This window comes from Equus caballus, chromosome 16, assembly GCF_041296265.1.
Source record: "Equus caballus isolate H_3958 breed thoroughbred chromosome 16, TB-T2T, whole genome shotgun sequence".
Lineage (NCBI taxonomy): Eukaryota > Metazoa > Chordata > Mammalia > Perissodactyla > Equidae > Equus > Equus caballus.
In genome coordinates this window covers 80861725-80881529 of record NC_091699.1, presented here as the reverse complement: position 1 = coordinate 80881529, position 19805 = coordinate 80861725, and the positions used below count along the sequence as shown (strand labels likewise).

At 52.9% G+C, this 19805-nt stretch overlaps 1 protein-coding gene across 2 annotated transcripts in view; it reads left to right on the top strand.

Moving 5' to 3' along the window:
- The window catches only part of RAB6B (RAB6B, member RAS oncogene family), a 60340-nt gene extending 44268 nt beyond the window's left edge, over window positions 1–16072 (top strand). For both annotated transcript variants that reach the window (XM_023620955.2, XM_023620956.2), the window contains exons 3-8: window positions 3678–3731; window positions 3872–3977; window positions 5538–5649; window positions 6719–6812; window positions 9776–9842; window positions 11510–16072. In XM_023620955.2, the coding sequence (XP_023476723.1) occupies window positions 3678–3731; window positions 3872–3977; window positions 5538–5649; window positions 6719–6812; window positions 9776–9842; window positions 11510–11574 (498 nt within the window). In that variant the 3' untranslated portion in view covers window positions 11575–16072. The remainder of the gene's footprint in view (window positions 1–3677; window positions 3732–3871; window positions 3978–5537; window positions 5650–6718; window positions 6813–9775; window positions 9843–11509) is intronic.
- Window positions 16073–19805: the final 3733 nt, after the last annotated feature.

The window sequence follows — 19805 nt, the reverse complement described above, 5'->3', positions numbered from 1 at the left end:
TAGTGTTAGGATTTCCAGTTTTTGTTTTAGAGTTTCCATATATCTCTTGAAATTCACCCATCATATTCATCTTTTCCTTTATATTTTTAACATATTTATTACAATTATTTTAAAGTCCTTCTCTGCTAATCCAACATCTGGGTCATTTGAGAGTCTGTTCCTCTTGATTATGGCTAGAATTTTCTGCTTCTTCACATGTCTAAACCTTTGTTGTTGTGTACTGGACATTGTGAATAATAAGTTGTAGAGATTCTTAGATTCTGTTACCATCCTCTGAAGAGTGTTGAGTTTTAATAGACAATTAAATTATGGGCAAGTATTTTTTTTTTGGAAGGGGTTGCTTACCGTGTTTAAACTTTGTTAAGATAGGTCTTTTTTGGTTTCTCCCTTAATCCTCTGGTGTAACCCTCAGTCCTGAGATGATGTCCTTCCTCCCAAAGTTGGCCCTTCTTGGGTTCCAGTGGAAAGCCTGAGGTGTTTACCACATCCTTCTAATTTGGTGGGACTAGGGAGTTACCTCAGGGGAAAGATTGGTTAAATGTAGGATCTCACTTTGTTCTCTTCCCTTCCTTAAGAGATTGTAACCCCTCCATTTTCTGCCTGCTTTTGGTGACTCTTCAGTGCTTGCAAATTGTTATTTCTTGTATTTGTCCAGAGTTTATAATGGCTATCTGTGGGAAGGTTAGTTTGATGCCAACTACTTAGCCATTATTGGAAGCAAAACTTAGGAATGTGTTTTTGAGCGGAGCCAATGGCTCAGCCATACCGCAGGACTGTGCCTGTGTTTGGCAGTCTGTACAATTGTGGGAAGGTCTGTGGTGGCTCAGTGCCTGGTTTGGTGGGGAGTGTGGTCAGAACAGGTCTGAGAGAGTAGGCAGTTGAGGAACCGGACATATATCTGATGTAGGAGCAGCATGAAAGGGGGACTAAAGGTGGGAAAGAGCTGGAGAGAGGCAGTTGGCATCTTTCAGTCTTAGTTTCCTCATTACCACCAATTTGGTCAGGCTGTTGTGAGGGGTAATAGAGAGAAAGTATGGGAATGTCCAGTAAAGGGTGTTTATGATTCCAGAGGCCACTGGGTTGAGCTTTGCCAGGGCTTGGTCCAGATGGCACAATTCCTGTCATGTCATCTGGTGACTTGTCTGTCCCCATGGAAGCAGAAGTGCCTTCTGTACATGTGGGGTGAAATGGGGTTGTCCTTGTCACATTATCATCAGTAACGTCACCGTTACCATCCTTGCTGCCTACATTTGAGGGATACATTTCCCCATGGTTCTCTGTTGTCTTAGCTAGGATATAGTTCGGCTGTGTTTACAGAAACCCAAAATAGCAGTGGCTTAAGCAAAATAGCAGTTCAGTTCTCTCTCACACAACAGTCTGCGTATTCCAGTCCAAGGCTGCTGTGGTGTCTTCCCAGAGTCAGGGCCTCAGGCTTCCTTTCTCTTATTGATCTGTCATTAGTACTCTGTCACCCTCATCTCTGTGGGCCACTATGACTCACCACCACCTATCTTCACTTGAAGCAGTGGGAAAGGGAAAGGGGGCAGCTGTGGGCATCCTCCCCCCGTAATGAAGGACCCATACCAGAATATGCATACATCACCGTCACATCCCATTGACCAGAACTTAGCCACCCAGCTGCAAAGGAAGCTGGGAAATATAGTCTTTATTTGGGGCAGCCATGAGTCCATCTACACATTCAGAGTCCTGTTACTGTAGAAAGGGAGACTGTATATTAGGGGACAGCCAGCAGTCCCTGCCACCAGTCCTGAGCTCTGCACCCAGTTTTTAGCTCAAGAGTCACTTTACAGGAGCTTGGCACTCCCAGGGGAGCCCATTCACACTGATGATTGAAAGATTTCCGCCATTTTTCCTCAAGGGTATCAGAAGATAAGGATTGTCATTCTAACATCTACCAATGAATGGATGTTGTGTGACTGTTAAGGAATAAGGCTGAGTCCACAAGCCACTCGTCAATTCCAGACCTGTTCCCCAGTGGCTACTCCATGCAGGAAAGGTGTGCGAAGCTGGGGTGGAGAGAGCCCAGGTGATGCCAGGGTTTTAGTGCTGAGCCTCCCAGCTCTGCCACGGATTGTCAGAGTCACCCTAGGCATGTCCTTTAACTTCCCTGGTCTTTTCTTTTATCTCCAGAGTAAGGGATTGGGTCATATCCAAGGTGTTTGTCCACCGCCCACGTTCTAGAATTTTATGATTCCTGTATTATAAGGCAAGCTCCCAGGGGGCTGCAGCCCCTCTCACTCATTTGTGGAATGAGTTGGGGGTGTGAATGGATGTGCACATGCTTGTAGTCGGCCTGGGGCACCTGCCAACGTGGGTTTTTGAAAATTTCCTTGGGCTTTCCTTGGCTGTATGTTTTAGAGTCAGAAGTCACTGAATAATTTTCCATACAAATAAACTTATTTTTTAAATTTTATTTTTCTTTAAAAATGTTTTTTTTTTCTGCTTCTGGAACTATTATATGTTCCTTGTAGAAAATAGAGAAAACATAATGAAGGAAAAATTTGCCCATAATGTCACTATTCAGACTGGCATTATTAAGACTTTAGCGTATTCCTTTCACTTTAACGTCTAAGAAAATATGAAAAATACTTATATCTCTACTTCAATTAATCAAATTGGGATCACAATATGCATGATGTTTTATAATCTGCTTTTTTTCGCTTGATGACGATTTTCCCCAAAACCTTAAATATTTTTCGAGAACATGATTTTTAATGGCTGCCAAGGATTCTCACCACATGGGGGTCCAGCACTGTACTTGACCAGTGCCCTGCACATGCAGGCTGCGTCTGAGTCCTCATTACTACCAGTTATGGAGCAATGACTACAGTTCACACTGACGGCATCTTAGCTCCTGTACAGACACTGGGTGCAGGTGAGGCCCAGCGAGATTGGGTGGCCCGCCCAAGGCCACACAGTGAATAAATGACAGGTCCTGGCCATCTGGCCACAAGGTTGACTGCACCCTCCCCAGCTGCATCTCCCTGGTGTCAGGACAGAGTGGGCACAGGTATGGCATAGTGGTGCTTGGGACAGTTGGCTCCCAGTGTGTTGGTTTGGGTGTGAAAGAGCCGGTGGGCTTCCCTAGCAAGATGCTGCTCTGGGTGGCCTGCGATGCCCCTGAGGGAGGCGGCTGTGCTCTGGCCCGACACAGCCGCAAGCTGCCCTGGTCCCCTCCGCCCCCACCTGCTTGGGGCAGTGGTGACCCCAGCCCGGGCGCCTGGCTCCAGGGCTGAGGGGAGAAGCTTGGGAGCCTCCAGGAGAGGCTGCGAGAGAGGGAGACAGGCAGCACCAGGCTGGGGCAGGGAGACCACCCGCTCCTGCTCCTCAGGGCCCCCCCGGGGAAAGGGGCACAGGAGATACGCATTCCAGTGGCCTCCTTCCTGGGGAAGCCTCCTCACCCCGCTCTCTCCTCCCCTTCCCACAGCACTTTTCTCTCCCTCTCCAGGAAGTGTCACTCTTGAACAAACCTGCCCTCATCCTTGTTTAACTCAAACTTACTTTCCCTGAGAGGGAGGATTGGGTTCCCTGTTGAGTGGAGGAGGAGGGGCGGGGACAGCAGAGCAGGACCCACCTTGGCTTCGTGTGAAGGTTGCCTCTTTGGCTGGTTGTGTCACTACTTTCTGTCTTGACCTTTCTGTGCTTTTCTCGAACAGGCAACCATTGGGATTGACTTCTTGTCAAAAACCATGTACTTGGAGGATCGTACGGTGAGAACTGGGAGGATGGGGAGGGCTCCCTCGCCCGTGCCTACCCCAGAGCTGGCAGTGCCGGGACCCCCCCCCCCAAGGCCCACTCCCACCACAAGGATCTCACTGCCCCTGCTGACGCCCTGCCCTCCCTGCAACAGGTGCGGCTGCAGCTCTGGGACACAGCAGGCCAGGAGCGATTCCGCAGCCTGATCCCCAGCTACATCCGGGACTCCACAGTGGCCGTGGTGGTGTACGACATCACAAGTGAGTGAGGGTCCTGGGCGGCTCCCAGGGTCTCCAGGCTGCAGCCTCAGTGTGTGTGTGTGCGCGTGTACGCGCTCATGTACTTGTCCTCTGAATGCAGGAAGGCAGGTGCTCGGGGGTGGGAGGTGAGCTGCCTTTGAACACTGTCGTGTTTTCCCCCTTCCCCATCCTTCTGTGGCAGGCACTGGTGTACAGGACTGAGTTGGTCCTGCTCAGGGCAGGGGTCTGGGTAGAGGAGAGCACAGACTCACAAGGCTGGCCCTTCTCCCAGCCCTTCTGTGTACTCCCTGGCCCTGGCTACTAGAAAGATCTCTACAGAGTGACTTCTTTGTGTCTCTGTGTCAGGATGGGTGAAGATGCTGGTCCCTGGGCCAACCTTGACCTGGCAGCCATGGTTTTGTCAGCTGGCATCCCAGCTCTGTACAGGGCTCCCTGGGAGGGGAGGTCAGGCGGGTCTGGCAGAGCTGTGGGTGAACTGCTCTTCTCACACACTGTGGCTCTTTGGAAAGCGGCTGTTCTTGAGAGCAACTACACAGCCCTGAGGGAGGCCTGTGGGGCTGGGGGGTAAGGAGGCGGGGCCTGGTGCAGAGCCCCAGCTGCCCAGGCAGGTATAATGGAACACACCCGTAAGCCCGTGGGCCGCAGTCATGCCTGTGGTAGGTGGATACCCCGGCACTGCCCCTGCCTGCTGCCCCTGGCTCTGCCCGCCCCCTCTTCATGACTGCACGCTCCCTGCACACCTGAGTGCAGGTAGGAGCTGGGCCCCTCTGGGACTGGCCTCCTGTGCCTGATGCTGAGCAAAAGGGAGATCAGGCTACAGGAAGCAGGCTTCCCAGGACAGACCGCCTCCCCTCCCTCGGGCGTGCAGGCTGCTGCGTGGTGGGCCTCATCCTGCAGCGACTGCTGTGCAGGTCTGTCCCGTCTTCTGACTGAGGAGAGGGCTGCCCTGAAATGGCCAGGCCTCTCCTGCTTTTTTCTGCTCCTCTCGCCGCCTTTGCCCCTGTCTTACTTGCAGGGCCTGAGGGTTCTCTTCAGAAACCCCTCTGACCTTTCTTGAGCCCCGCTGAACTCCGCTCAGTGGGAGGCCACTCTGGAGGGCCCTCCCCTCCCAGGGGCTGCTGTAGGCAGCCCCCCCACTGTTTCCAGGCTCAGCTGAGTCCAGTGCACGCACTTCCCTCTCCGCTCCCCTCTCTGCTCTGAGCCTCCAAAGGGAGGTCGGCCCCTCAGGTGGGCCCCTAAAACCACTGGTCCATGCAGCAAATCATGACACAGTGAGCTTCCAGGTGGGGGTGACTTCTGTCCCCAGAGGGTGGCTCAGCAAAGGCGAGGGTCTCTCCAGGCCCCCAGGCAGCAGCTCCACAAACACACGTGGGCCTCCTCTGGAAGACCCAGACCCACTGGTCTGTGTGGCCTGTGCTCCCCCCCCCGCCCCCCAGCTGTCTGAGCGCGCACTACCTCCCTCCCTCCCTCCTGCTCCTGGGCTCACAGCCCTTCCCACCTTTCCCCTCTCCCACCCGGCTGGTGCTCACTCCCAGTTTTATCCCTCCTTTCCACCTCCAGATCTCAACTCCTTTCAGCAGACCTCTAAGTGGATTGATGACGTCAGGACAGAGAGGGGCAGCGACGTCATCATCATGCTGGTGGGCAACAAGACGGACCTGGCCGACAAGAGGTAGGTGCGCCGGCGCGGAGGTGCAGGGGCTGGCCGGCCGGGCCCGCCCTCCGTGTCTCTACAGCTCCTCCTGGACAAGGAGTTCTGGGATGCGTGGGTGGTGAGCACTCTGACCTGTCCCCATGCATCTGGGAAAGGCCCCCTGGGTGCACTGGAGGCAGCCAAAGCACCTGGTAGGCCCCTGCCTGCCTACAGGAGTCTCATCTCTGAAGCCGCACCTTCTGTGGCTGGCAGGGGCACTCCTCTGTGCACAGTCTGCATGGAGCCCTGTGCGCCTGGCCCGCTCCAGCAGTGCATGATCTGGAGCTCGGCCACGGCACAGCACAGCTGCAGACACAGCAGTCCCTCGGGCTCCCACCGGCCTCTGCTTGTGTTTTGTGTCTCTGCCCCTGTGAAGTGCCTGCACCGTGTCAGTATGGATGTGAAGGTCCTGGAGCCCAGGTGTGAACATGCACAATTTTCTGGTCCATCGCTGTGTCTGGGTGTGATGCTTCCAGGGCACGGGGCTGACTGAGGTGCTGCTTACATACATTTATCCACTCATCTCATGGGACCCAGCTTGGCCAGAGAAAGCAGCAGGTCATGGACTGTGGCTTCCTGAAAGGTACTCTGACCATTTCAGGAGTAACCTGATTTACAGTCTGCTCTGTTAGAATCCTGTCCTTGAAGTGAAGAAAATGGGGCTCAAAGCCCAGCTCCTTTGCTAAGTAGGTGACTTGGGGCAATCACTTAACCATAACCATTTTCTCCTTTGGAAAATGAGACTGATGATACCATCCAGAGGCAGTACGTGGCTCGAAGCGCTGTATAAATGTAGGCTTGGCCGTGGTGACTATTGGGAAAGGCAGGTGCGGGCCTCCTGCTAAACTGGAAGCTGCTACAGAAGGAATAGGGAAAGGAGCTGGTGTCCTGCTGTGCCCTGTGCCCCCTTCATCCTGGAGGGAGCCCCGGGGTCAGAGCCCTGTCCTGGCCTGGTCAGCTCCCTTGCCCTGCTGGGCGGGCCCTCCTCATCTCGGGCTGTGCCTCCACCTCCACCAGGGGCTGATTCTCCCCCTTCCCTCATCTGCAGGCAGATAACCATCGAGGAGGGGGAGCAGCGCGCCAAAGAACTGAGCGTCATGTTCATCGAGACCAGCGCAAAGACTGGCTACAACGTGAAGCAGGTAGGACACACCTGGTGCTGACCCCTGGCCTAGCTCAGCCACACGTGGCTTCCAGCATGGTCACCCACGGGCTCAGCCTTGCCGTGCCCTGAGGGGCTGGTGACTGAGTTGGGGCAGCCAACCAGAGCACCCACAAACCTATGTACTGGGGAACAAACCTCCAGAGCTGGTAAAGCATGCAAGAGGGAGGGAGCACCCACCCTCAGGGGGTGGTCAGAGAACGTCATCATTAGCCACCACACAGCAACCCCTCACATGGCCCCTGCCGTATGCTGTCAGCATCCAGCCACCCACTTCCAGGTGGCTGAGAGGGCAGCGTTTCCCCAGCATCTTCCCTCACTGGGATTGGGGTGCAGGCAGCTCAATCTGATCAGCATTTTGGGGTTCGTGCCTTGTGCTTGGCAAGTGCGCGGGGCTGTGGAGGGCCAGGCTGGCTTCGAGAAAAGAGCCCACTCATGGTGCGGTTGGAGCTCGCAGGAGGGAGAGGCCTGGTGAACCAAAATCGTCAGAGGAGTGGTGGAGAGGTGGGGCTCGTGCTGAGCCCAGAGCAGGGGGACCTCTGGGTCCACAGACCCCCAGGGAGTCCCTGAACGGAATTCAGCAAGTCAGCAGCTTGGGTTGGAAAAGTCTACGCCTTTGTGTTCACTAACCTCTAGCGTTGCTTTTAGCCATGAGTATGGGCCGCGAGCCTCCGTGCTAGGCGCAGCGCCTGGGGTTTATCACAATAGAAATCTCAGCGGTTTGCTCATCGTCTCACAGTGCTTCCGGGCTTCTTGAACTTGACGGTGTCCCTCCCTCGGCATCACAGTGGTCGTTAGGCCGACTGCTAGCTCTTGCTGTTTAACATGTTCATAAGGAAGCACGAATGCTGCTCCATCACACTTTGTGTCTTTAAAGATTTTAGAAGTGTGTTTCGAGGCTGAATGGTTTCCTTTATGCTTCTGTGTCATTGATCTTACACACTTAAAAAGAGACCATAGGCTTCACCAGACTGCCGAAGGGGTCTTTGGGTCAGAAAGGTTAGGAACCCCTGCCTTCAAGGAAGAGACGACTTGGCGAAGGGACGAGGAGGAAGGGCATTCAGGCAAGGGCAACAGCATGAGCGAAAGTGCCTGTGGCGTGGGAAGGGGACGCTGAGTGAGGAGCATGGCTTGGCTGTGCGTCGCTTCTGCCCTGCCGCCCCAGAGGTGCCCTAGAACACTTGATGAGCTGCCTGTGCAGCAGATGGCCTGAGTGTAGGGATGGCTCACCCCACGTGGCAGTGCTGGTGGCAGTGGGGAAGGTGGCAGAGGAGCAGGAGGAGACAGTGGAAGGCCCGGAAGCTCCCAGGACTCAGTGTCCCCGCCCCAATTGGAGTGCCCTCAACATGGCTCCATTCACTCCCACCCCTTTCCCAGGCTCCTGCAGTATAAGGCTGGGGCTGCCATGGTGTCTCCTGGAGGAGGGAGCTGCCCCTCCCCGGAGGCATGCAGGAGACACTGGGCTGCTGCTCTCTGCAGCCCTCATGGAAAGTCACGGGGGACAGGAGAGCAGAGGCACTGCCAGGACATCCACAGGGCAGGGAGCCTCTGCCCCAGGGTCAGGGTCAGGGAGATGCTGATGTTTCCCTTCCTAGAGTGCTCTGGAAGCCAGGCGATGGTCTGAGCAGGAGTTAAATGTGGTCACGTCACACCTGGGCGGTTCAGAGAAGGAGTCTCGTGCAGTGCAGACTCCTGGCATCTAAACATGATCATATCTGCTCTCAGAGATCCATGTGTGACCCCAAGAGCTTCCTTCCAACCGGCACTTTGGCCCTCGGCAGAGGCTGTGACCATTCTGACAGTGAGAATGGGGCTGCCTGGGGCAAGGCTGTGAAGGAAAGCCCAGGAGGAGTGACCAGGCCCTCTGCACCCTCAGCCGCTTTTGCCTGCCCCACTCCGGAGTCCCCTCTACAGCCCACCCACCAGCAAATTCCCTGTTCGGACCCTCACTGCCTCTGGTCCTGTCGCTGAGCCTGGGTGCTCTGATAGGGCTGGGCTCTGGGTGAGGCCATGAATAAGACTCATCCTGTCCTCGGAGGGCCCGCACAGTAGAGAACTTACAAGCCCAGAGCCCACTGAGATCCTGCATTTGGTGTTTGTGGGGAGGGGGCAACATGCACAATCTTTGGGTTCCTTGTACTTGTTGTCACCTCCTAGGTTCCATGTCTGCCAGCACCCCACCTGACACCCCACCCATGGCTGCCCCAGAGCACACACACACCACAGAGTTCTCCCCATGTGCTTACACAGACTTACACGCACAGAAAACCCACACAGTACACATACCTTCCTCAACATGTTTGCACAAATTCACACACACACTGACACCACACATCCACATCCACACACACACCGTACATAGTCTACACACACACCTCTATACTCAGTATACACATCACACTCACACCCACACCCCAACAAACCCACAACATCACGTTCGCACTCTCATGTCCTTATTCTCTAATTAAAGTCTCTCCACTCTGACTGTGTGGCCCTGGCTGTGTGGCACCCCGTTGCCTCAATGCCCGTGGACTTGCAGGACTCCCTGTGCAGAGGTCATTTGTCTCAAGGGCCGGTTGAAAGTCAGTTCCCCACACCTGGTCCCCACATAGGCAGTGGGACAGAAGCTCACTTAAGCGCTTGTCTCCCAGGGCTTAGATCAGTTTCTGCACTGGGCTAGGTCCCTTGCAGTCACCATAACCCACACTCAGCCCTTCGTGACCCCGTGGCGAGCCTCCCGGGGTGAGAGGCCTACTAGGACCCAACGCTGTAGGTGGCGCTAGGGGTGGGAGAGAGAAGTTGGGTGCGGCCTGTGCCCCCCAGGGCACGGTCAGCAGAACAGACAGGAGGGTGAAGTCCAAGGTCAGGATGGGAAGAGTGAGAGGGTGGAGACAGGGAGGAGGGACAGGCGCAGGGGCTCATGCTGCATCTCACCCTCTCCAGCTCTTCCGACGCGTGGCATCGGCTCTGCCTGGAATGGAGAATGTCCAGGAGAAAAGCAAAGAAGGGAGTATCCTTTTCTTTGACGAGTGGGTGAAAGATGTGCTGGAGAAGTCACTTATCTGTCAGCTGGTTCACTTAGTATTTCAGAACAGCGGCCTCACCTGCCCCTAGCCCGGCCTTCCCTGCTGATGGGGGTGGTTGTGGGGCCTCTTCTGTGCAGGGGTGAGGCTGAACTCCAGGGGCTTTGAGTCCCATCCAGCTCAAACCATCTAAGCTGCTTCTTCCAAAACAGTGTGGGACACCAGAGGGATGTGTACAGAGTGACGGTGTGAGGCAGGGAGTGAGAAATAGTAACTCCGCCCTTCTTTACGGTGAGCGCCGCCTTGCATGTCATGGGGACAGGCAGACTCTCCACTGAAGGGAGGGCTTCTAGACACTGAGATATGATTTCAGCCTGGTTCAGCCTACTCTACACGAGACGGCTCCCCCAGCGGGTGTTCCTCCCCGGTCCTGCCTGCTCCCCTGGCCCAGCCCTGCACAGCCCCGGGCTCCCCGCAGCTCTGTGGGGCAGGGTCTGCACGCCACCCACACAGTCCACCCCAAACCTCAGGCAACACCAGAAGCTGAGGTTGAGGTTCAGAGAGGTGTTCCGGTTCACCCAGTGGAAAGGAAGGCAGGCGTTTATTATGTATTTACTAGTTTATTTATATGCTGCCATGTTATTAAAAATGCATTTATGTCTATACTCACACACATGCACACAAAACAAGGTAAAAATGCACGTGTGTGTACACGCACACATAAGAAGATTGAGGTGTAGGGAACATTAAATGTACGAAAACAAGGAAAAGTCAGAGATAAGTCATCTCAACATATACGCCATGGCTGAGAGGCCAGAAAGTGACCAGGCGGGAAACGTGACCTTTAAGAGAAGAGCGGCTTTTTATGGGACTTAAAGTCGAAAGAATCTCCCCCCTCCCCACCGCCCCACCCAGCCCCATAGCACGCCACAAACCCACCCAGGAGGAGCCCTTCTGTGCATCCTCAGCTGTGATCAGGCCTGGCGTGAGAGGGTTTTCAGTGTGAGGAGGGCAGCCCGGCTGTGTGTTTTGAACCTGCTCCCCTCCCCTGGTGGTTCTGATTGGTGCTTCTCCGGCCCACAGTCCCAGGGCACCAATGGAAAGGGCTGCGGAGGGACTGTGCTGAGGCCCTGCCCAGGGATGTGGCTTCTCAACGGCGGCAACCTCAGGTCTAAGTGACGCACTCTTGACTACAGCTTGAGGCGTCGATGTTGCTGCGGCTGACTAGGGCAAGGCCCATGGAGCCCTGTGCTTTGAGATGGCCAGCCAGCTCTCCACCTCCAGTGCACTTTGGGGTGGGGCTGACAGGCAGCAGGCCGAGGCCTCGGCTGGGAGCCGGCATTCCACCACCTGTCACCAGGAAGCTTCTGAGAAAGGGTCTGTCCCGCCTGTGTTTAGGTGGTTGTCCCATAGCCCAGGACAAGCTTGGCTTTGAGTGGCTAGGGGTGAGGGCATGTGGGAGGGTCAAGAAAGAGGAGGAGTGGGAACTGGTGACCCTGCATCCTTGCTCCCCAAGGCAAGCAGAGAGCCGAGTCCCTGGGTGTTTGCGGAGGGACAGACGGGCCGCGCAGGGCAGCTGAGGGGTGCATAGGGGCGTGCGCTGGGGTGGCAGCCTCTCCGTGAGAGTCGTCTTCCTTAGCCCAGCCCCTCGCAGTGATCGACATCAAGCTGGACAAACCCCAGGAGCCCCCGGCCAGTGAGGGCGGCTGCTCCTGCTAATGCAGCCTGACCTGCCGGCTTCCTTCGACACTACTCGCTTGTTGTGTTGCTTCCTATTGGTTAGCTTCCTAAGGGGGGTGGGAAATGAGCTTATCAAGAGGGGAGGACTTTTCTTTTCTCTCAGTCTCTAGGAGTAGGGTGGGTGGGGAGGGAGGCTGGGCATCAGGGATCACGTCACTCTTAACAGCTGTTACTTAAACAACTATTTTTTGGTTTGGTTGTAATATATTGTACTTTATTAAGATTGCCAAAAACTGTTAAAATTAAAAAAAAAAATTTAAATCATGTGTATACAACTTTTTGCCAGATAAAAATGTAGTCATTTTTATTTGAAAGATGTGCTTTTTTGTTTTTGTATATTTGTAAACTTATAGAGAACCTTTCCCACGCACCTCCTCCTTCCTGTCCTCTTTAAACTCTTCGTCACCTCTGCCCGCCTCCCATCTCCAGCCCCGCAAATTAAAACAATTAACTGGGCAGCTTAATTTGGCTCCAATCCTGGGCCATCTGGCCCCGACCAAGCAGGCCCCACCAAAGAGGCCCTACCAACCTGCTTAAATCAGACGCTGATGGAACAACACGGCCTCTGCAGAGGCAGCTCTGTCTGTCCTTCCTCGGCCAGAGGGGGACATCAGCCAGGGCCCTGAGCTCAAATTAAGGCCTCGTGGCCTGTAGGGAGCCCAGCCGCAGGCCACATTGGAATTATTTTTGCCTCTCCTTTCCCATCCCTGAAAAGCCTCGAAGTGGGAGGCACTTGCCACAGGCAACCTTGTGTGCTCTGTGGTCCGCCCAGTGATTGGCTGTGTAAGAGGTCATCAGAAGGAAGGACGGGGTGCTGTGGGCTGTGTCACTGTGTGGTTTATAGACTTGGGGCACCACGCATAGTTCTGAATATGTTTTAACCAACCTGCCCAGTGATCAGAACACATGTCTTGGTTGAATCTAAGGGAAGGGCAAAAAGAAACTCAGTGTGGGCCCCCCTGAAACCCTCCTCTTTGGCCATCAGGGAAGCCGGAGCCTGTATCCCATGGTATTAGTCTGTCTGTGAGTGGGGAAGGGAGGGTTGTCTGCAGAACCGCCACCTTGAAGATGCATGTTCTCAGATCCTCGGTTGCTGATACTGTTGAGTGCTGTTCTGGAAAAGCTGACTTCTTGATGTGTTTTCACCCCACTGGTAGAGTGCAGTTGAAATGTTTGTGCACATACCTTTGTGGACACTGTATCAGCACTGGTTGCCTGAGGGTCGGGCTGAGGTGAGGTCTCCAGAAGGCTGCCCAGAGAGCCATTCTTGCCATTTTTGACTCATTTCTGAGAAGGGCTTAGTCCCGAAGACCTGTAAATTCTCTGAAGAGAGCTCTCTCTTCTCACTAAGTGATATAACCCACGTGGCCCCCATTCCAAATAGACCCAGACTCACCAACCCTGAGCCTGCACAAAGCCAGGCGGTGGGCACCAACTCTGGTGGAAAATGATAAACCCCACCCTCCAAGCTGGCTTTGACTCTTCCTCCAGGCCACTGTTGGGCATGTCTTAAGTGAGCTAAATGACCATCTGGGTGTGGTAGGAGGTGAATTCCTCCACAAAACAGGGCTCCAACAAGTCATCGCAATGAATCTTGGAACTTCTCAGAGATGAATCCAAAATGGCAACCAGTAACTGCATCAGAACCTGGCAGGACTCTCTGATCCTTGTCCAGTGGGCCTGTCACACACTGTCAGCTAAGGAGACTATACCTCAGAGCTGATCCTTAGAGAGGAATTCACCTTCAGGTGAAGAAAAGAGGAAGCCAGAGTCCCACGGAGCTCCTCTTCCAAAAGGCAAAGACCAATGTACGAACATAATTCCAATGTCACGTGTTTAGTTTTTATATGTGTGTACAGAATTATATATAGAGATAGACTTGTGTATACACCTTCCACACACACATTCTCACAGAGATACATGTGCTCAATGTATATTCTTGTTTTTCCTGCTCTCAATTTGGAGCTTGCATTGTGGTAACAGTTTTGGAAATTCAAAAGTACTGCAACGTGTTGAAATAAGAAATACTTAATATTGTCCAAAAAACTTGTGATTGTCTTGCCATCAATAAAATAATACATAGATGTGTTAAACTACAGGCAAAAATAGCCCACAGGAATATGTGCACCATTTCTCTCTCTATGTACTTATATGCACGGGTGTGCACGCCCATGTGGGCCAGTATCCCCCACCATGGCACACCCCCAAGTGGTGCTTGTTGGAAGAGTGCTTACTTACCTCGGGAGAACTTACAGGAGTCCATGTTCCAGCATCTGGTCTGGTTGGCATGAGGGCCATTGCTTGTGGCCTCTGGGACGCCCCATTTACAGGGATCTGCATTAGATCCCAGTGAATGAATGTATGGTGGATTTTTATTTTCTTGGTACTAAAGAGTAGCTTTTCTTAAAACATTCCTGTAAAAAAATAAGTAGAAACTCAGCTCCCTTCTCATATGTGAAGGCACCGTGAACTTTTTTTCCAGCCTAGAGCAGTAAGAGACACAGTAGATATCGTTTGGCTTGACATGGCCTCGGTGAGCCCTGCCTTTCTTAGCATGCACACATCTTCTTCTCTCGAGTCCAGGTTCTCCCCAACCCCAGGGCCTCTGCAGGTGTGGGCAGTTGCCTCCTCTCGTCCTCCCATCTCAGTGGTGCCCTGCTATTCCATGACCCTCTTTTCTGCAGGCCTGATTTCCACCCCTCATTTTTGGGGTCTGTTAGGGCCGTCAGACCTAAGCACACTGGTTCCTTGGCTCTCGTTTTGAACAGGTACCACCACTGTCCTCTTGCTTGTAGGTGGGATCTTGACTCAGATTTAAGGCTCAATGATAAAATGACCAGGTTCCTTTGAAGAAGATGTCATGAAATTGCCTCAGCATCCCCAGTGAGGGTAGAACATTTTTGCTGAATCCACATGGCCTTGCACAAGGCCAAGTGAGGGAATTCTTTTTAGGAAATGACCTCAATTTAGCCAGTAGTTCAGAGTCTCTCCCCAAAGACTACCCTAACCTGGGAGAGGAGCAGGGTCATCTTTAGGTCCTCTTTTTGTCTTTGGGGATCTCAAAGAAAACCTGTCAATAAAGCTCCTGTTTTGCAAGCATCTGAAAAATTGAGCATAAGATGGAAAAAGCAGACCGCATACTTATAAATGCATACAAGTGCCAGAAGAACGTGTGCCGTCAGCAGCGGGAGGGCTCGACCTGCTGTTGTGTAGTCCAAGGTTAGCAGGCTTGATTATAAGCTAGTTTCTTTTGGTCAGAGGCCTCCCTGTGATGACTGTCACCACTCTTTTCGTGTCAGCATCCTCAAACATTCTGTAATATTCCCAGGTCCAAGGAGCAATGGCCAGATCAGTTCAGGCGTCTCAGGCAACAGAAACAAGGATTGAAAGGTGGTAGCTAAGGGTGCAGACACAACTTGAGTGCGTCTCTGTCCTCCCGGTGGCCAGCTAGTGCTGGGAGCCTCTGCCCTCTAATACCAGGTGTGACAGTAATGGCACCGCTGGCTTCGGTGTCCGGCAGGCAGAGCAGCCTCTTTCCTGCACTCAGTGGAAGGCAGGTGAGGATGTCAGGATGTGAGACAGGTAGCCAAGGACTGAGGCGTGTCTGAGCCACATGAGGGGCGGCTGAACAGAAGTATGTCTGTGTGCATCGACCAGGCAGGGTTGTGTGCTCACTAGTTTCCAAACTACCTCTCCCCCAAGAATGTGAGGCATCGTCACCTGGCTACAGCGGTGTGAGGCAGAGGTCTCATAACCCTTCCTGTTCCACAGGCAGGAAAACCAAGACAGAGAGGGGTGACTTGCTTATGATCACCCAGCAAGTCGGAAGCAGTGAGAACCAGGGTTTCCCTTCTTCATCCGTCGCTGACCTGTGTGTCAAATGTGACTGTGCACTTGCACATAAAGGGCTGCTGTGCATGGGTGCTCCTCAGACCATCTCTGCTCTGGTTAGGACCTAAGATTCTGTCCAGCGTGTCTGAGTGAGCCGGGAAAGAATCCACGTACATTTCAGGCTCCTCCATTGCAGAGGAGGGCCCGTCCCCAAGTCCGTTCTGATTGTTGTGGGCACCCACAGACCAGGGCACCCTTATATTTTTGTTTGAAATGAACTATGTAGGTGTTCCAAAGCCTTGGGCTCTCAATGTGTAAACTCCCTGGATGCCAGGCCCCTGTGTGGCTGACCTTCCTGGCAGGGCATGGTTTTTCCTTCCAGTGGGGTTTTGATGGTTCCTTCCGGTGGGAAGCCTCCATACGTTGAAGGCCAGCCTGTATCACGTGGTGTGTGTCAACTTCTCCCCTCACTTTCCCTCACCCATCCCCATAAAAGTGATTGGCCATGACGAGCACAGAGGGTGGCATTTCCATCTCTTACTGGCTCAGCAGGCATAAATGGGCACATTGACTTTACATAAAACTGTGTAAAATGTGGAAGACTCAGCATGTTGATCAAATAAACTGTCCTAATTCTCAACACAAAGCTTCTTGTCTAATGTTTCTAAGTGGTGCGATCATATATGGGGGGAGAGGGTGTGCAAAAATAGATTTCTTCAAGTGCGTGCTCCACGAAGACTCTCCTCTCTTGTCTGGGTGGTATGTCCACCACCCAGAGCCCTTTGCTTCTTCCTCCTGCTCACCTGGGCTCTCCACCAACTTGGAAGGGGGGATGATACGACACACTCAGCAGATTAAATCCACACTCGTTTCATAATCTCCACTCTGCCTACAGGCGGATGGGAAGGGAGACTCCAGGCAGAACTGAGCCTGGGGATGTGCTGTCTGCTCTCATCCCTGCTCTCCACTGCCATGGCTGGGGGTTAGGAAAGGTGGGTGCAGGGACTGGATCTCTATTCCTTCTGGTGATTTCCACAAAGCCATTTCAAGGCAAGAATTTCAGGTGAACCATAATCACCTTTCAGGTAACACCAAGTTGCCACATACTATCTCCAACTTCACCCCACACCAGTTAGAGAACATCCCTGAGAGGTCCCTACCGGTCTAAGTCACCTCCAGACTAAAAGATGCCCTGAAGGTCAGGAGAGTTGTGGGACTGATCCAAAGAGGACACAAAGGCCACAATCAGGCACAGAACTGCCCTGGCCTGAGAATGCTGGGATCCTGGGGCTGTGGAGTAAGCCAAGTTTGCCAGGTCTCGTTCTTCAAGTTCAACTTCATTAACTATCTTTCCCCTTTAAAGGTTCTAAAGTTTCTAGAACACCCTCCAATCTGCCACCCCAAGGAAACCATCTCTGATTAGGAGGGACAGGAAATAGGTGTCCCTGCCCACTAAGCCTAACTTTTCTGGCTGCCAGATTTAAAACGTGAGGTAGAGGAGGTACAGGGAATGTCAAGGGGCAGAGGCCGGAGAGCCAAAGCGCAGATGCTTGTCTGCTCCCGAGTGAAGCTATTCCAGGACAAGAGGTCATTCCCCAACATTATGGTATTCAGGGCAAGGTGACTTCACACAGCAAAGGGAGTGAATCATCTGTGTATGGTATTTGCACGCACGGCTGTCCAGCAGCCCCTTCCCTTGCCAGACGATGGGAGCACTGTTGGGACTGCCCAGATGTGAATGTGAAGATTCCAGAGTTATGGGTAAATGTCCCACCTGACCCCGCATGGTATCAAGGGATGCTGTTCACAGTGGCTTTCCTGATCACCGTAGCTGTGTTTTGCTGTGACCAAGAGTGCAGAAAAGAGCGTTGATATCCATGCTAACCTCAATTTTTTTTAAAAAAGCATAGTTCAGTTGAAACAAAAGGATCTTAAGGCAACAGAACACCAAGTGCCTCATACATAATGATAAGGACCACAGGGGGACACTGGAATCCCAGGAAGCGCTGAGTCACAGGCCATGGGAAGAAGTGGCAGTCATGTCAGGGCTGCATGGCTGGCACAGCCGCACAAGAAAGCAAGGACAGCAAAGGCAAAGGTGAGGGCAGCACTGAGGCAGCTGACCTTGGGGCCCACACAGTGCAGCCATGATGGCGTTCAGGCTAACAGGATGAAGGGAGAGCAGGGGCGCCACGCTGAAAGACCACCTTTCTCCACCTCAGAATGGGACGATCCATCTCGGGGAGGAATGGTGCTTTATTCGGCATTCCCACAGCCGGGCACAGTGCTTGGTGTTTTCTGAATGAATGAACGCCATACAAGGCTCTCGTGAGTCAGCAACAATTTAGGGCTTTAGCAGTGAAAAGGAAATGGGGTTACTTCCTATGCAAAAGCCAGGTGTAGTAGTCACCTTTCTTCATGTGAAGGGCTGAAACAGAGGAGGGAGGAGGAGGTAAGCATTTTCATTGCTGCTAATATCCTTCAGGTGAGAATGGGCATGAACCCACTGAATATTGATAATTCTCTGCTAAACTCAAACCTTAAAAAAAAAAGCAGCATAATATTCTGGCTGAAATGATCTCAAGTGAACGGGACATGGCCAAGTGTCTCCCACATGGCAGGACCACGGAAATCCAGAGGCACTGACAGAGGCCAGGGAAAAGGGAAGTGGCAAACCCCAGGAACTCCGACCACTAGCAGCTGTTTTTGATCAGGAACTAGGACCCCAGTAAACTGACAAGTGCTGGCAGTGGAGGGGCTACCAAGGCCCCAGAACCCATGGAAAAGAGGCTTCAAAAAGCTGGAATAAAGAACAGTGCAGTCTGCCTAGACCCTTGGTCTGCATGTGTGCTCCACACGCCTTGAAGATTCCATTCCAGAAGCGGGCAGCATCTACCAATGGAATGCCCAGGGCTTATGCGTCACAGCTGCCCCTCCACAACAGCATCTCACTGTGGCCTGCACCTCTCCCTTAGCAAGGAGCAGGGTCATTCACATCGGGAGGCAGATGCCCTGGGAGCAGGTCTCAGTGCCCATACACACACAGCGGTTCAGACACTGCCATGTTCCCAAGGAGGAGGTGTTTCAAGCCACAGCTGCCTCATCTATGACATACAGTCAGGCTTAGTCTGCTGGTCCTCATGAGCTGACACCCATCTTTGCACTCTGGACACACTTGCCCCTCAGCTGATAAAGAAATGGGCCGATTTCGGCTGAGTGGCTTCAGGGCCACAAGAGGATACCACCAGAGTAGAGAACACATTTGACCTCCCATCAAAACCCCTTCCCAGTCCCCAAGGACTGGTCACCTTGACCTCAGCCTGGCCCAAACCTACAGGAATGGGGCGTAGCACAGGAGTGGGAAGAAGGCTGAACACGCCCAGGAGGGACTCTAACCTGCTCGCTTGCTTCACCCTGCAGGAAAAACTAAACAGGGCTTGGGGCCCAAAGGACAGAAAAACACAACATACTAAAGGCACACGTGCTACTCCAGGCCACTCGCTTCTGAGCGTGATCCTAGGAGCCCCGTGGGCCTGGTGAAGGACATGTTAAGCATGCAGATCCCTGAGACCACAGCAGATCTGCTACTGAACTGAATGCTTCAGAGCAGGGTCCTCAGATCACCTGTTTAACGAGCATCACAGGCAATTCTGATGCACAGCAACATCTGAGAATCAGTGTTTGAAACAGAACTTTCCTTCTTCAGAAGATCATCTTTAGGCCCTGAATAAAATTCAACCTTGCTCCCCTTCTTCAGTCACTTTTTTGGTGTATTGCTTCTTCCAATAAAGTGAAAACACTTTATGAACCAGAAAAAACAAACAAAAAAGCTGAGCGAACACAAGGCTCTCAGAGAAGTGTCAAGCCACCGATTTTTACTGACATGAGCCCCCACTATGATGTGAACAGGTCACATTCATCACATTCCTTTTTGATTTCTGGCTCACTGTTCTTACCTACTTCCTTAAATTACTATTTGGTTAATAAAGAAAGGGCAAGAGCACAGTAAGAACACTAGCAGCATGAGGCTTTTGAATGAGAATCCTGCCAGGGTCAAGGTCTAACGTCTTCTCCGTGTCAGCAGGCATTTATTTCATACACCCGCAGCAAGGTGTATGACTGAGGGTTTGGGGCAAAAGGAGGAGGGGAGCTAGAGTACTCACTCAGAGCCAGAGTGACCTACAGGAAGGGGTGACAGCAGGCAGAGGCTTGGGCTGTAGACGTGGAGACCATACTCACTGGGGCGTTATCAGCTCTGTGTTTCACTCTTGTACCCTCCCTGATCCCTCAAGGCCAGGTTCGGTGCCCCTGCTGGTGCTCCCAGAGCACCCTGCGCCTCTCCTCTTCGGGCTCTTACCACCCTGTTCTGGGGTTGGGGT